The 19433-nt window shown below is 26.7% G+C and overlaps 1 protein-coding gene across 4 annotated transcripts in view; it reads left to right on the plus strand.

The window, feature by feature from the left end:
• LOC114121288 (lachesin-like) overlaps positions 1–19433 on the plus strand; it is a 176126-nt gene that overhangs the window by 46796 nt on the left and 109897 nt on the right. For all 4 annotated transcript variants that reach the window (XM_050199484.1, XM_050199485.1, XM_050199486.1 and 1 more), the window contains one exon: positions 16086–16264. In XM_050199484.1, coding sequence (XP_050055441.1) covers positions 16174–16264 — 91 coding nt within the window. In that variant the 5' untranslated portion in view covers positions 16086–16173. The remainder of the gene's footprint in view (positions 1–16085; positions 16265–19433) is intronic.

The following is a 19433-nucleotide window of genomic DNA, read 5'->3' on the forward strand; positions in this document are numbered from 1 at the left end:
TTCTAAGCTTTTTTATTTACGTGACTACAAAACGTGAATTGCTATATTGAAAACATCTATCTGTTTAGACTCCAAACATAAAAACATAATGTTTTTTTATTTAAGTTATAAAATTATGTTATTTTATCGATAAAAAAACAATTATTTTAAAATGAGTTTGTGGTTAGGTGTATATCACAGTTAATTTATACGACTCACATCATATAAATATATTTAGTACTATGTATGAAATATGATCGTAAATTAAATTTTGAGTGTACTTTGAGTTTATGTAAAATGAAAAATGTCCATTATTGTGCCTAAAAATTATAAAAAATACCATGAAAAATGTATGACTAGATTTACATTAAGAAACCATGTATTTAACATAACTGCGTTGGAAAAAAAATATACATAAAAAATAAAAGCCCTAATATAGGATTAAAAGTCATATAATTTATTATATCATTAAATTGTTTGTTTATATCGTTGAATATATTTTGTTTGTTATTATTATATATAACCTTTATACCTTATAGTTTAATAATAACTTGTATAGTAGGAAAATTAAATGTTGTTATATTTTACATATGATATAAAGTAAATGGTTCTTAAAAGTAAACCTGTATATTTAAATCAGTTACTATATTATTATACAATAATATTAATGAATAAGTAAATACTTCTTTATTATCTTATTATTTTTTTCCATGATACATTTCTTTTGTTTTATTGAAACTCACTTTGTATCGTTTATATTATAATCGATCAGTGTCTTTCATTGATATTTATCATAAATAATTTCTTCTATCTCTTTACAATTTGAATTGAAAACCAGCACTTTTTTACTTTATTTTTTTAACTGACTTTAACATTTTTACTACTCTATATTATTATTGTTTTTATATTGTAACATAATATCTATCGATTTCATTTTTATATTTCTCAAATATACTTTTAGTCTTGTTATAAATTTCATTATTACCAGATAATGATTATTATCTGTGTCTATATCCCTAAAGCTTCTTATAAATTTAATATATACCCAATAAACCTATTCCAGACCATCTTATAATATATTTGGTCCTCTATCATTCCGTTGTAGGCTACCTTTATTTTTTTACAAATAAATTTTCTTATGAAATATCAGTTCTAATATTCTGATTATAAATCTTTTTTTATTATTTTGCTTATTGATTATTCGTAATTACTAATGATATATTGATTTATAACAAAATAATTCTGGATAAATTAAAATGTTTTAGATACTTTTGGTTCTGTATACACATATATAGAACCATTAAGAATCAATAGATATCAACGGTTCGACAAGTATGACCCAAAACAATAAAATGTAAAGTGTGTTTATGAATTAGCAAAACGAAACTACTAGGTAGACTGCTAGCGCTGACAAGGTAGAATTTACAGTGTAGTTAAGATATCAAGTTTGAAGACGAACACTTAACGGTTGAATTAGCAACGAAGAAGATTTTTTGCGGCAGTTCAGGTTTTAAAATTATCGTTAAACTAAAAAATAAAAATATAGCGATCTGTAAACACATGGTATATACCTCTACCTATTATCCTTTAAATATTATTATACTCATATATATATATATAATAACGATAAAAGTAATACATTTATTATTAATAACATTAATATACAGAGTGATCAATACGTTTGAAAACAGTCATTACATTATTTTCGGATGAACAGTACTATTAAGATATTATTAAATATTTCATATTATAAATGTAAACCAGTGTTTTATGTTATTTTAGGTATTAGGTTATTATGGAAATTAAGATTAATCAATCTTATTGAATACCCAGTATGTATGTATACAACTTATATACTGAAAATAGGTTCAAAAATATAGCTAAATTGTATCAAATGGGAAGATAATTAAATGATACTATTTAAATTTTTATTTTTGGTCTTTAATTTAACGACCTTACTTTTTCCAAATATACATTTACATATATCTTTTTACTTCACGAAATAGCTCTCGTAGGTATTGTAAATCTACAGGGAGTTTTATTGTTATCACCAAGGTTCCTAAATCGCATTTGTATTACATATTTTTACATAATTTGCAAAATTTACATTTCTAGAGTCTGTGGTATTTTTTTAAGAAAATAAGAAATAAAATTTCATTGTATATACCTATACATTCAAACAACAACATTTAAGAGTGCTCTCATTCAATAAATAAATGTGATTTTGTATTTCTTTTTTTTTATTATTTTATACAATAAAATATATTTGAATTTTAGACAGAGTATAGGTACCTTTTTAGATTTATTTTTGCTTTGTAAAATTATTCAAGGAAAGTTAATTCGCAATGTATTAAATAGTTCATTTTTTTAATTTATTAGTATTCCAATATATTTTATCTACATTGATGATTTGAATGCCACTTAATAAATAAACAAGTATAATAAATGGACTGTGGCATGGACATCGTGATGAGAAATCATCCATTGTAAACACATCTTAATTAATTTGTTAGTTATACCTACACGATTAGTGAAGAGTCACAGTTCACATTTGGGAACCACTGACACAAGTAATTATAATTATAAACAATTTATTAAACCAAAGGTATAAGTAATAAATCCTTATTAAGTAAATCTCATTATAAAATATGAAATTTGAGTAAGAAAAATTGTGAAAAACAAGTGATTTTCAACGCCATTCAAATAAATGTATAACTATTTTAATTGAATTATAATAAATATATAAGTTAAAAAAAAATAAACGATTTGAAAGTTGATTTTTAATGACATTTAAAAGTTAAATTAGTTAAGCTGAAGTTATAAGTTAATTTTAAATAAAAATTTATGAACCGTTAAGTATTGAGCTATTTTGTTTTGAATATACCTTTGACTAGTGCACAGCGTTATAATTTCAAAGTAATTAACATTGGCTAATGATGTCAATTTAGATATAAATATTTATAAATATATGATCAATATTTAAATATGTGACTAAGGTTGTCTTTGGATATAAAAATAAAACTTTTTTTTAAATAAGTAAATACTAAAAGGTAAATAACAAATGTACGTATCATTTATATTTAACTTAAGTGGATTGAATTTTAAAATTAACTCGTTATTGAATATATTATATTATGTAATTAAATTAGACTGAAAGCTAAATCGTTTTAAATCAGTAGACACTTTTCGTTAGGTTAGTAAACTTTATCTTTTTAATCATTAATTCATATTATTAAAATATGTTATAATATAATATTGTACTATTATGTTTGTGTCATAGATGGATTCGAGGAACATTCATGAGCTCAGTCCTCACCAAGCATTATTTCTCGGTTTTTTTTTTTTTTTTAATTCTACAGATATTACTATAATTCAGTCACAATTTCACATTGTCGCTTTACATATGGGATAATCAGTAATTTACTTATTCGATTTATAACCTATAATACAATTTTAATAGAATTATAAAATTTAGAATACAGTATAATATTATATTGTACCTAATTGTATTTGTGTTGTAAACAAAATAATATAAGGCTCCCATATCTTTGCGCTGAATCTTTACTTGGTGTTTGTCGTACTAGAACATATTATCATTTGCTCATTTATAATTTTTGTTTAATCTAACAGCATAATATAAGATTATAATAAATTATAATATGAAACCAAAATAAAATAAGGAATCTGGTTGCGTTTAGTTTAATTAATATTCGTATTTCAATTAATAGGAATAACGTTACAAGAGTTTTCTCAGTTCGAATATTACATACCTACTATGAATACCGTCAAACACTTATGTGGGTACCTATTCACTCTTGAAGAACACACAATTGTCGAACAACACCACACAACACATCATTATTATTATTATATTAGATATGCTTATACATCCGCAAATTCCGAATGATGTGAGGCTTTCTGTATTGGTCCAAACGTACTCATATTATACCATATACAATTCCAACTTTACTCAAATCTACAATAAAAAAAAAACTATTATATTTTTTACTTTAATTTGATACTTCTGACGTAGTCATCCACAGTATTTTTACACACAACTTATATACTCGTAGAGTTACCATAAATATAAAATGTTATAATATTTCCCAAAAAATAAATAAGTGATACTCTTAACGAAGTTTTTATTTTTTATTAACTATTATAAAACACTATAATAGCCCAAAACAAATAAAAATACATAGTACTGTAAATGATAAAATTGAATATCGTGTATAACTACAGTTTTGGCTATAAATATGAAAATATTAGAACTTATGATAGTTTAATAAACTATGCATTAATATTACAGAGTGAACATTTTATTAAGTTGAGCTAATTAAAATATCATACAATTCATACAAGGTAGTTTTAATAGACTATAGAATTATTTTAGTATTAAATCATAACAAAGTTAACTTAAATACTAAGAAATCATTTAGACTTAAAAAAAAAATAAAAACCAAACAGTAAAATGTATAGTTATAATTTCCGCAACCTTTAATTATTATAATTATTATTTTAACAATATTAAATAATTAAAATGGTTCTAAGTGAAATAAAAATAAATAGTTGGTTACAGTTATAATATTGAATATAATAAGTAGTGTTAGTTTCACGAGTATTATATAATTTGAAATGTAATTTTTCACATAGTGTATATTTTTTAATTAGTTAAAATAATTACGTTTTAAAAGACATAATACATTTTTAATAGGCACCTATAAGAAAAACGTGTTTTAATTTTCAATTATTTTAAAACAAAATTAATAGTTCACTTAATGACCGGGAACCACCATTGCAATATAAAAATGCAATTAAAACGTTCAACGAATAACGCACGCGTTTGTTTAAGGAGAACGATAACTGAAGAATGTTTGTTGCTCAATGGAAATTATACAATGAACGTTAAACGAAAATTAAAACTAAAGAGCGCCCTTCAAGAATTTTGAAACTCTTAACTTAGAAAACGAGAATATGCAATTGAAAAAGATGACACTAACTTAGACTTAAGCTGAACAGTAAACAACAAAAAATATAGAAAATTAATGATTAATAATATTATTGATAGCTCCTATTAGGTACGTAATATTATGATGTTTTTCTGAACACAAAACTGTGTATTATCAAACAATAAATTACATTTTATTTATTGTGTGGTTTTATTATTATAATTATAATATTGCTTACTGTTGTTATTATTGTTATTATTATAACTATGATCATATTAGTATTTTTTGTGTGAATTTCATCGTCAACCGGAATAATATTATTATGTTATTGTTATTACTTAGGTACGAAAATCGTACACTATTTATTGATTTATTGAAATAAGCCATGTACGTGCATTTACTGTATTATAATTTATTATACTTTCGATCAGAATTTATATCATCAATGTAAAATATTAAATGTATGTTTTAATTTGCTGTAGTGGAGATACCATTTCTGCCGGAAGACAGTTGACCTATAAGTCCTCGTCGTAGGTACTTATCTCAATTATTACAACCATCATCTATCCGAACACTATAATTGACATGGTCGTGACCATTGTAAGTACATATCTCGCTTCGTTGTTTTCGCGTAACGACTATTATATTGTAGTCGTACTACACACACACACACACACACACACACACACACACACACACACACACACACACACACACACACACACACACACACACACACACACACACACACACACACACACACACACACACACACAACACACACACACGCACGCACACACACGTATATATACCACTGCAAACGGTCTTTTAGCCATCAACCGTGTGTATGTTTTGTCCTTTACTTTTTCGTGTGTAATAATTGCACGAGTTGGTATTGTCTAACGTCAATAGGATAATATACAGCCATCATTATACAAATTAAATGGCGTATACGAGTCGAGTTGACGACTTTAATTCCCAGTGACCGAATAGAGTAATTAATGTACTGCGGTTTTTCGAAAACATAAACAACACGATTATAATAAAAATGTATATAATTATAATTGTCATATCTTTCAAACAATTCTAGTCTCCACGAATAGCGCATAAAGTACGACTGTAATTTTGGTGAGATATTATACTACAACGTAAAAAAATTACTAAACAACAATCGAAATATTTTAATCACACTTCATCATTGTCGTTTCAGGGTGTTATTCGTTAATAATTACACCGTGTGAAATAGATCTATATCACTCGGCCGTCCATCGAAAATCAATATTTTTATCATAATATTTCTATGTCTGTGATCAATCCGTGTGCGATAAGTATGTGAAATTCAAACGCCACAACATAAAAGTTTAACGTCAGTACGCTATTTAATAGGATACAATTTATGTGTCGTTTGGGGATATGCGTGTTTATGTGTATATTAGTTAATGGGTGTGTGTCGAAATGTGTATGTGTATTTCACGCTCTATTCGATCGGGCATATTATGATGATTAGATGTTATGGTATTTTGGACATGGAGTCTAGTTTATTTCTCTGTTTGCTGACGAGAAGAGTGTAATATACACGTCTAAATCAACCAATTGATCATACATTTGAACAATAAAAAAGAATTAATCAAAATATTTTATACTCAGTCCTATTCTTGGCCAAATATCATAAAATACTATCAGCGTGAGATCTGTCTTTAATATTAACAATAATATATAAGCCGACTGTACATTCTATTGAGGATAAAATAATAATGTATGTATATTAAAAACCTCTCTTTTAAAGTTTAAGTATAGTGTATTTGATTGAACTGGTGGTAAAAGCGGATAGTATAATATTGAAATTTACTCGTGTTCTACGACTGCGTGGTGTAAATAGTTATTAATATAACCATTCGTCTAGTGGCGGAGCTGCATCAATTTATAGGTATCGCTTGTGTACATATTTACGTGTATATGCCTCCGTAAGTTTCTGAGAATATTTTACTTTATAGACGAGAATTATAATACAGTGACGTCTACGCGGAGATCATGGTTCGAATTTAGTCTTGATCAACGGAATAAATAATTATCAAGGGTTGACAATGCTGTCACTCAGGAAATAAGTAGGTCTTAATGTGAATTTAGTTCAGCGTAAAATCTTTTGTAATACGTATGTTTACCGTATAGAAAGGAAGATGGAAAATGAGGTGATGATAAAGCGAGGAATTCATGCGCGTTCGATTGTGGTATACATGGATCTATTTGATTTAATCGTTTTCCATCCTTTTCATTACATGATATTTGAGTATAACAGGTTTCAATATATGAATAAAAAAAATGTTGTACTCAGACGTAAAGGTAGCATTTATATAATATATCATGACAATAAAATAATAATAAAGAATATTAATCAATGTTCATAAAACTACAATAATAAGATTAACAAAATATTTGGGCAGTCGAAATAACAGAATTTTCAGAAAATCATATGTAGTTGAGATAACTAATTAGTACCTTTATTGGTATCAAAATTTATTATTTATATTTAATCTTATTTTTTTATAATATTATAATACGTACGTATGTGTATGATGTTCTAAACGCAATAAATTACAAGGTAACGATCCAATGATCAAACACAATCATTTTTTTAAATACAATTTATATTTATTTTCATAACAACAATCAATTAACTGACAACTACTTTATAGTTAATCATTTTAAACATAGAACATGGTGGAATCTATAGTCTTTGGGTAACGATAAAAAAGCAAAATCGATGTTTAATTTATTTTTTTATTATTGATTCATTGGTGTCACTGTCTCATCTTACAATAGAATATTTTTCTACGCACTTTTTAGAGTAACGTATTTCGCAAAAAGAATTTAAACTATAATATATAAATAAGAAACAAACACAATTAATTTTTTACATAAATCAATTAATATCAATAATTGTTTAATTCGATATTAACTTTCTGTAATTAACAAGTTTGTCAATAAATAAGTATGAAAATGCGTGAACATTTTTCGGACACAACCGTACACGGTAATTTCCATTGTTATTTCTCCACCACATCCATTATCCTCAACGGCATTTATACTTTTCGGTCGTACGTACTACCACTAAATTAGTTAAATCATCGCGTATATAATACTTAATTCTTATATGTGTATTGTAATACATAGTATAAGTTGAACTTGCACAGTGGGTACCGTGATAAATTAAATATCCAAGGATTTATACCTTATTTAACTTTTTAAAATATTAATTGGACACATTTTGAACATAGTTATTTGGGTTGTTTTTGTCAAGTATAAAATACAGTTCTAAACTTATATCCGATGATAATAATTAATAAATATTTGATTTTCTATAACTTTCAGTGACAATAAATAAAAAAAATGTATTTTGTCTTAAAATCCATTGAAATAAACTGTAATATCATAATGTCAACGTTTTAATATTGTTGGTTTTTACCAAAATATGTAGAATACAGGTGTCCAATTATTTATGATTAAAGTCAACATTTTATTTCATCTACATTATATGATCACCGTGTATACAAATAAAAAATATAGATCTTTTGATTTTTCATGACCCAAATATCCGAGCCTGTCTTTAAAATTCAAAATTTAAAAAATTGGATCGAGATGTACACGTCATACTCGTGTGTAGGATTTTCCGTGTCCAAAGCTTCGGAGCACGAGTGCAATGTATTCAACTGTTGACACACTCACACACATGGACATACTAACTTAATATAAATAATAGATAAGTATGGTTTATAATACGATACAGTGCTATACTCAATCTACCGCAATATTAGTTACATTTGACACACACACACAGAGGAATATTATTAATATTATACGGTTACGGAGCACAGCTACAACGACCTATAGCCATTATTATTAAACAGACAAAATATATTATTCGCGTCATATACATGCTCGTGTATGTAAATCGGACGATGCGTTTGATTAAAACATTGGGCGCTGCTATCGTTTCCGGCGTCGGGTGAATAATAACGACACACACTCGCCAGCGCGCACTGTAGAGCATTGCGGCCGAACGCGGAGTGGGCGTGTTCGCGCGCTTGTTCGGGGTTTGGGTGGGAAAGATTTATCGCGTCGGCCCCGGACACCCTCTCGCGCGTTTTGGTCCAAAACCACTGCCACCACGGCTGCCGGTCGGGTTTCGCTTCAAAAACCGTTCGACTTACCTGTCGTATTTTGGCAAAAACAACACTCGCGCACATAAATCATCGGTACTGGCGGTGGCGGTCGGTCGTTATGATATTATTATATTATTAGCCGCAAATCCGTGACTGCGAATATCTACTGAAAAAAAAAATGCACCTTTATATAGGTACCTCCTTTAATATACATTTACGAGGAAAAAAGCAATTTGAAAAAAAAAACACATCCGATTAATTTTGGTAATAATTTGTATTTATAATACTATAATATTGTGATCATTTCGACGTCAATACACGAATGTATTCACCATTTGTTCACTTTCCTTTTTATTTTTTTTTATTTTTTTTCTTTCTTTATACAATATACTTAATACATATTATCACTCATTGATTATTTTACGCGTACACTAACTTATCATCGGCGATTATTAACATATGGTTATAAAATTCCATTGAATTGAAGTAAAAGAAAAATTATAATTTAGTGTGTCATATATGCAAATTGTGTAAGTTATTTGAATACATATTATATTTAACGATACAGTAACTTTCTTTCGACCATATAATATAATGAAGATTTATTTTTATTTTTATAAAATCTATTGACAACTATGATAATTCAATAATCAAAATATTAAATTTACTCAGTTAATATATAAATATAATAAGTTAAAATCAAATTAATTATAACGTAATTATAAAATAATAAAGGAGAGTTAATGCACTCATTATTTGTGATAATTATTATTCATTATATTATATATAATTTAATTAATATTTTAGTAAATATTATACTGTTTTATTGTACACTATATCCAACACATAATAAATACGTATGTTCACGAGTAGAAAATAAATATTATATTTTTTCAAATATTGTTTTGTGTTAATAAATCCTTGAAACAGTATTATACATGTCTAATGTAAAAAATATAATAATATAATAATGTATTAAATAAAAATTCTAGTCCAAAGAACACATTTTATAGGTTATTTACATAACAATATGTATAATGTAAACAAATATTTAAAACTGTATATTATATATATTATTCATTTTCTGTAGAATCATAGTTAACTTTACGAGTTAAGACCTTACCTAACTAGTTATAACTAAGGTTTGGAAGTTGTTTGATTAAAAAACTAATGATACTAATAAGTACATGATATGTTAGTTTAATTAAAAGTTTAAAAATACCACTAACATTTATTTTAAGCTTAATAAAAAAATAATACCAAATTGAGAAAATCTATAATATCCAAAATGACAAAAAAAAAAAAAAAAAATTAAATTTCTTTAGTTTAAATTTGAGGAGTAATATCTTATATGATAATAATATGTGTCTAATCTGTATTAGTATTCCTAATATAATCAGATTACAATAGTACATATAATTATTAGTGTTGGAAATAAAGTTTTATATAATAGGTATTATGTATATTGTTGTAATGAGTTGCAAATTAATTACTGTTTAATAAAATATGTATTATATACATAATATATAACGATTATATGATTGCTTTTGTGTAAAAAATATAAATAAAAACTGTTTATTTTTTACCCACTGAACAAAACGTATTCACTAATAAATTTAATTTATTGTATTATTTAAAGATAACACGGCGATCTGTATAGGCAAAATAACACCATTTATGCATAGTTGTTTCATTGCTTGTCAAAATGTAGAGTAGTACCCACTTATTCTAAAAACAATTTTTTTACATAAAATTAATACCGCGAGGTTATATTATTATAATATTTTATAATATTTCAATATATATATATATAGATAAGCGACATAGTGAAATTTATGAAATGTACCTACTAAATATATTCGATTTTTGAGAACACTTACTGTAAACAGAATATTGAAAACCATCATAATATTTTAAATACTAATTTTTAATGGCTGGAATATATTAATTTATATTTCTGGTTATTCAGAAAAATTAAATTAATTTATATTTTCTCATAAAATAATAGTCTATACACTTTAAATTATATAATACAAACTTACATGCAGTATTGATTGCTCCCCCCTTCTGGGGTATTTATAATTTTCCTCCGGGAATCAACTCATAATATTTTTTTTAGATACCTACAAATCAATATATTGTGGAATTTTATTTTATTTGGAAAGTTAAAGTCTTGTCTAGTTAAATTAAACAAATATAGAACTCTAAAAAAAAATAAATAAATAATAAAACAACTAATAGATATAATATAAACATATACATAGAAAAAATTATAAGGATATATCATTGTATATTATTATGTGTTCCAATCTACCATAATCTCGTAAATAATAAACTTTAAATCAAATAAATCCAATGCGATGTGAATAGTTTATTCTTAATTTATATTCTGAAGAATTTCTCAATATTAATAGGCTATAATCCTGTTTAAACTTTTAATTTGGTTTATACATGAAGAAACATTGCTCTAAAAAAATTAAATACTTTTACCTAGTAGAATATATTTTTAATTTTCATAGGATTTTATTAATGCATGATAAATATTATGGTAAAAAATATATACGATGTTCCTTAAACGTATCCACCTCGTTTGACGGAGATATATTAAAATTATACAGCTAGTTCATCCCAAGATTTTAATTTACCGAAAGGTTTAAAATATATTATGTAACATATTATATATATATTTGTAATTTGTGTATTTTTTGTGTAATTGAATCCGCATCAAATCAGTTTAGTATTGATATAGCTACACGTGTTGATTGAAGTGCATTATGAAATTTTTAATTTAGCAAATATGCTTGTAAGTGTACAATCATATTTCAGTCCCGTATTGGTACATTGTATGATTTCACGATTGGAAATGTTGCAAAAAAAAAAATAATGTAAGGAGTCGTGTTGTGAAAAAGGTACCACCGATAAGTAATGCATGCATTCTTACTCAACTCATAATACAATGCTGCAAAATTTATGGTAAATATCACTTACCATCGATACCTGTTGTTAATAGAATAACTGTCAATATTCTATAACTTTGTTGTGTACTAGACATAATAATGTGAAGCAGTAGAAAGCTGATCAATTAAATTATTATGTTATTCACGATTAATGGTTTTTCTATAGTTGTATATTACATTTAAATTTATAAAGTTACAATGTTCATATTAAGTACATTTTGTACTGTAAGTTTTCTGTAATATTAACGATTAAAATATATCTAACGATATTGCGTTACAGCATATTTTTTACTTTTGATTATATACCCTATAATTTGCTCTATTATAAAATAGAATATCGCAATAATAAGTTGATTTATTATACTACCATAAATTTAAAGGAAGAACAAAAATCACTGTTTATTTATTTTGAACATAACAATTTACATGATAGATTTATGTGCACTGACACATAATAATATATACTACAAAAATTATATTATCAACATTACGTTCTTCGTACTATGTGAAAAACATTTTAAAATACATATTAATAATAATCTTTAACTAAAATATACGTAGACAATGATATAAATACAACGGGCTTATCGTTAAGTTGTAAAACGATTTCATTCTGTGTAAATGTAAGACGTTGTATAATATAATAGATGTATATATTTACATTTGTTGAACATGAAGTTCAAAGGACAACAGTAATAATGTATTGAAAAGAATGGCATTTGCTAGTCCAGAAGCGCTTTGTGTATCATCATCTTACAATGTAATATGCGTTTAGAGATTTGTTACGCTAGAAAAAGTCTTTTTACATGTATATAAAATATGATAAAATATTTACTTTCTATTATACTATATTTTAAAAGTTAATAGGTACATTGAAGGAAATTAAATTAATTTACTTATTGTTCTAGTATAATTATAAATTTATAAATGATATACTGTCAACAGTTAATGTTGAATAGAAAACGTGACAATAAAATATAGCGTATAGAAATAAAGTGTTCAATTTATTTTGAAATTTGTATTATTTCATTTTATAGGTACAAGTATACTAAGCTTAATAATAAAAATGAGATTACAATTTACAAAAAGGTGAAAGAGATATCGATATTTTAGTAAATTACCATTACATGTTTCAAGAAAAGTTATTTTCAAATATTTTCAAAGTAAAGGCCAAGATAATGGTCAATGAGATGAAAGAAAAGGCATAGATAACAGAAAGAAAGTACACGTAAATCAATACATACAATTCTCGAAACAGTAGCTCAAGTATTTTTAATTTATAAACTATAAATAACTTTTATTACTATTACAATTTAAAGTTTTCATCCTCCTTATTAAAAAATATAGTTCATAAAACATTTAATTCCTAATTAGTTCCCCTCGAAGAACCACTTAGTGTAGAGATGGCATAACTGCTCTTATTTTATTTTTAAATTCATCGAAAGTCACTTTACGTGTCTTAATTAAAATATTTTAAGGTCTGAATGAAAAAAAAAACCGTAACGCTTACTTAAAAATTAAATGATTCGTTGCTAGATAGTAATCATCATTACAATAAGTTAATAATAAACCGAAATTATAAACCTTAAAAAAATATGTTTGTATAAACAGTAGATTATTTACAAGTAATTGCATATTATTATCTTTAATTAAAATTTGTATATTATAATATTTTTGTTTTTATTAAATGTTCTCAAATTAATTATGAACTTAGTTTTTCCAAATTCAAAATGTGTTTCTAAATTTATTTATATTAATTATGTATACAAAACGTATTGGTTTAGTACACTTATTTGTAAAAAATCTAAAAATGTTATTTTATACTTTTGTTTAATAATCTGTGATTTATTGTATTATTATTATTCAGTCCCATAAATATTATGTATATCCTATCAATAAATTATCATTGATATAAATGTTTTTATTATTCATTTACTAATCTAATATACCTACAATTATTTATTACATGTTACGTATACTGCAACTTTTATTGCTATACAGTAAGTAGACATAATATAACGTCGTATGAATCAAATCAAAGATTGAGTTTTCGCATTGTTATGTGTAGAAATAATGTAGTTCATAATAAAAGAACATGTTTCATCAATGTTTACCAATTTTAAAATATGTTTTTTGCAATATAATGAAGCAATCTGGGGATCATTGTTCACGTAAAATCAACATGACGATTTTATTGTTTGAATATTAACTATATTATATAATTTTATAGAGTATCAATATAACTGTACACTATATTTTTGGTTTTTAATACAATAATATTACTACCTTCATCGTCAACACATTATATTAATAGCATTTTTGATCAAAGACTAGTTAATTTGTAACTGTAACCTACTCGAATTTGAGTCTTTTGTAATAGTAATATATGCACGTAAATATAAATTCAGGTGAAAATGCTTGTTTGAATTCCCATTGGAGGTTTGATAAAATAAAATTTTATAAAAATAAAACTGACGTATCTAGCTATGTGCATTTGCGAGTGTAGAAAGAAAATACGTTTAATAGACGTTATTCTAAAAAATAGGTTAGGTTTTTTAACCTTTTATATTCTTAAAAAAACACTTACACAGGCACAAAATGAACGTTGAGATAAAAAAAAAAAATTCCTATGTTGGGTTTATTACGATTAGAAAGATTTATTTGATATACCTATATAATAAAATTATAAAAATGTACACAACGACAAGCAACCGGAACTCTTATAATGTTTTACTGGAATTCCGCCGAGCATTTACCAAGTAAACAAACAATTATTTACCACTTTTCTATATTTTTATTATCGTTATTAATATCATATGCTTCTTTTGATACTTAGTAATGTTTTATATAATTTATGAAAACACAAAAGTATATATCACTATACACGTATGTTGTACTATGTTTGTACCATATGAATCCAATGAACATTATTTTTAATACGATAACGGAATAAACAACAAGTCACGCGATAATTCATAACATCGTTATGAATCATAGTATTTACGCCAGTTATAATATATCATATAAAAATAATAAACTATTGCAATTATTGCAGCGTTAACATAATATAAGATTTCATCGGGTTAGGTTAGATTAGGTTTATCGGGTCGAAAATAAGCTAAGTTTAATATTGATACTTCAGGATCTGTGCTGATATCAGTGCACTCACTATATAACCTGTAACTGAGGTCACTGGAAAATAAATACTACTACGGGAAATACATAGAATCGCACATAACATATATATTAATATATATACATCATTGTTATTCATACCAGGATCGAATAACGTCTGTACTATGTGACTTTGATACTTCGGCAATCATTATTTCTAGAACTTATTTTTTTGATCATTATAATTCAATTTCGAGAGAAACTGACCGAATGACAACTGCTCATATGACAATATTGGAAACGATCGATGAGACAATTTCTGAGAAGAAATGAACTATATTATTGAATATATGTATTTATAAAACAACCGGAAACAATAGATTCGTGACCAGATTTCCCCACGTGATCAGAGTATCTGGGAGACCAAATTGTTGAATCATAAATGCTTGAGTACCTACGTTACGAACCACATCAAAATATATACGTATATATATTAAAATATATAACAATATGTTACATAATTGTATAATATGTGATTCATGCGTGTATTAGGGATTTTAGATCGATTAATGTTTACATCAAAGACTCACACTGCTCCAATGCGTAATTAATTTACCTACATCATAATGTATCGTAGTACCTACTGCATGTACATTGATATAATGCTGCAGAAATGTTACGAATAATAGTAATAATATTAAAAAAAAAACAGTACTTAATTAAAACAATATGCAGCTTGAAAATAATGTGTAATTTATATTATATAGCAATGACTAAAAAAAAAATCAACGTTTGCAAAATAGCAAATACTCATTTATTACTATAAATATGTGCAGTGCCATATTATTTCTGTATTTCTGTTTCCAGCTTCGTATATCTTTATAAAATATAGCAATAAAGTAGTTTCGATTTGGTGGTCGTTTCAGGTTTCCGACAAAGTTCTGTAACGTGGAACATCTGCAGTGCGCATAGATGTGAGCCTAAATTACGGAAGCTGGTCCAATCTTCGGAGACATGCGGCCGTATACATACGCAGTCGCAGTGGACTCGTGGATCTCAAGGACTTTGTTGCTGATCGTTGCAGTAGTCGTCATCAGCAGTTCTGGTATGATCACAACAATAAATAATTTAATAGTCGTCATTAATTATCCACATTCTATACTATAGAACTAAATTATAACAAAAATTCTTCAAAAAAACTCAGAATAGCCTGAGAGTACGTAATGAATAACGTAACGCATTTTAATAACGCAAACAATGCTTGCAATCAGTGAACAAAATAATTAACTGTTTGACTTTTATTTGAAAAAAAAATATTAACAAGTAAATTCAATTTGTATAAAATCATAAGTAGTCTTTGCATTATCTTAATTTTTATTATTTTTATAGATATCTTATTTTGTTTATTACTATTTTTTTTTAACGAGTATAAATCATTTTAACTTTATAATTTAAAGAACAAAGTTATTATTTATTTATTGGTGAATAAATATATTATTAAAAAACAGTTGATATTTTAGATATACTTAGTTGTACAACCTCAAAAGCAATAATTAAAATTAAAATGGACTTCGTTAATGACAGTTTATTATTAAAAATAAAAATGCTTAAACATTATTATTGTAGATAGTTGGTTAAACTTTAATATTTATGCACCGTTAGTATGTTTAAAATACACAAACAATAATCAAAACAGAAATGAACAAAGATTACTGTTTAAGATTAATAAGTCTGACAAATTTATGTTTTCGGTTATTCCTCTGAAAAGCCATGGCGATAATGGGACAGTAGTTAACCAAGCACGACAGACACGGAGGAGATTTTGATTATTTTTGTATAATATAGTAGTAATTTGAATCCATGATACATTATATTATGACTTATGTAGGACACTATAAAATCGATAACTGTGAAGAGTTCAGAGGTACCATTTTGGTTATTCTCTTTGAGAAACCTCAATAATCATAGTGACAAGGCTATTTTTTAAATATTTTATTAGAAAAGAAGTATATATTAAAACAATAATATAAATCCAGAACCCAATTTACATCATGATTTTGAAATAATCTGCGTTGCCGTTATCATTAAATGCACTATATAATGTTATGTTCAAATTATTGTCATTTTTATAAAATACATTGCATTTATTTTTTTCTTCTATTATAAAAATTATTTTATGACTACTTTATTGCATTCAGACGTGCTTACGCTTGAGTTTACTTAGTTGGGGCGTGGCGAATAAAGACTTTTAATTAAACTGGACCCAGGGGCATCAGTTACTTGGGGTAATTCTCGGAAGAGTGGTCAATTCTTGTGGTCTGAGATGCGTGAGTGTGCATGCGTATGGTGATATGGGGGTAGGGGTGGTAAACACACTTTGAAAAACTTCGTTTCGATAAAATTAATAAAAACCTGGGCGGCGAAACCATTTGGGTCAGATACAATAGACTACCTCAATTACTGTGGCTGCAGAACTGAGTGTGAATGCGAACGTGTATTGCTGTCGCCACCACTACGACAGACACCGAGCTTGAAACGTGTCTGGACCTTTTGAACGTGATTCGAGTCCGACGATGAGGACGATGGGACTAAATTATTATTATTTTTTTAATTTCATCCTAAAATAATACGGACTTAACGGATTTAACAGTGGATCATCCACTCCACCACTACACAAATGACGGACAGATATGTGGGAGTGAATTAAGCACAGTATGTGTGCAGTGTTCTTTAGGTCGTAAACGAAATGTGGTGAATAGGCGTACATGTAGTTTCGTTTTTATATAATATGAGTATATTATATTCGATAATTTTATAGGAATGATAAAAAAAAAAATATATTTTTGTCGTTTTTTTTCAGATAAAGAATAAAAAATTAAACATCAATATTATTGCTTTAATTATTTTTAACGTAACTATTATACAACTTATTTTTATTTTTATTTTTTATTACATTATACGTCATATAATTTATTACTTGTTACATTATGATGTCGATGAAAATGGTTTTCCTCAATAAATAATTTCCAAACGGACGTGACGAGACGTTATATTGTAAACGCTCTCACGACGGGATCGCGTGAAATATTACTGTATAGCCACCGTCGGAGTTCAACTACAACAATAAGTCACAAACGAAAATTCTTAGAACTGGGTTAAGTCAGGTTAAAACAATTACTGTGCACGTGTGAAAGTGGAAGAAGAATAACGTTTCCTAGTATTTGTGTTCATTTTATTTCGTCATAGAACCAAAAGACTTTCGTTTTTCAACAACGCTTACATCGGGACATTTTTGCACGTACACACACGCATATTATATAATATATAAAGTCGAACGATTTAGTCTTTCATACATCGGGCGTACCTATATTATACCATATACATAGGCACGCAGTCATTTTTTACTGTTTCAGACTTGTACACATACGTTTACCTAAGTACGGCAAGTAAAAACAAAAACGCTGCCGTCACCGCCTATCCCTTACGTAATCCTCTGGGGATTTTTTATCAATCCCCCAAATCTGATCGCCGCTGCCGATTTATAATATCGCTCTATTTTGTACGTGCGATTCCCGCCGATATAATATATTATATGGTTGGTGCAAAAGTTTCCACAGTCGGATTTACGGGGTCGTACTTGTAAAAAAAAAGTCAACAACAACAACAACAATAATATAACGATACGCTTTGAACTGGACGTTTGTATACTCGCATATCTCGTGAACGGAGAATGGAAAAATTGTACGTTTTTAAGTATAATATATAATATGTCCATAGATAATGACATTGTAATACATAGAATAAAAAATAGACCGAGATTATGTGCTTTTTTGAACTTTGTAGGTACGCTGCAGTCGTTTCAATCGCTTCGGGAGAAATCAATATGATCTGTGTTTTTATAATATTATGACATATTGTTTTCAATAACCACGATAACAAGGTGACTACCGCTATATCTGGTCATTTGATTTTTCATAATTTCCCACCGGTCCGAATACTGGTCACTATCCGAGAAAACCAATAGATCCTATTCTTATTCTCATTCGACATTCATGTCGGAAAATACAACGATCGTCATCTATTCTGTTCATATTAAAATCTTTAGACGAACACGTCGTGATTTAAATATATTGTAACTAACAATGTTCTAAGCAGCCGTTGTTATTCTTATTATTTTATAAATCACCTTTAATGTGTAATACGCCTGCACTCTGTAAAGTGTACACATTGGTACAACGGTGTACACGTATAAATAATTTTAAAATCACTTAATT

This window comes from Aphis gossypii, chromosome 2 (assembly GCF_020184175.1).
Source record: "Aphis gossypii isolate Hap1 chromosome 2, ASM2018417v2, whole genome shotgun sequence".
NCBI classification, from domain to species: domain Eukaryota; kingdom Metazoa; phylum Arthropoda; class Insecta; order Hemiptera; family Aphididae; genus Aphis; species Aphis gossypii.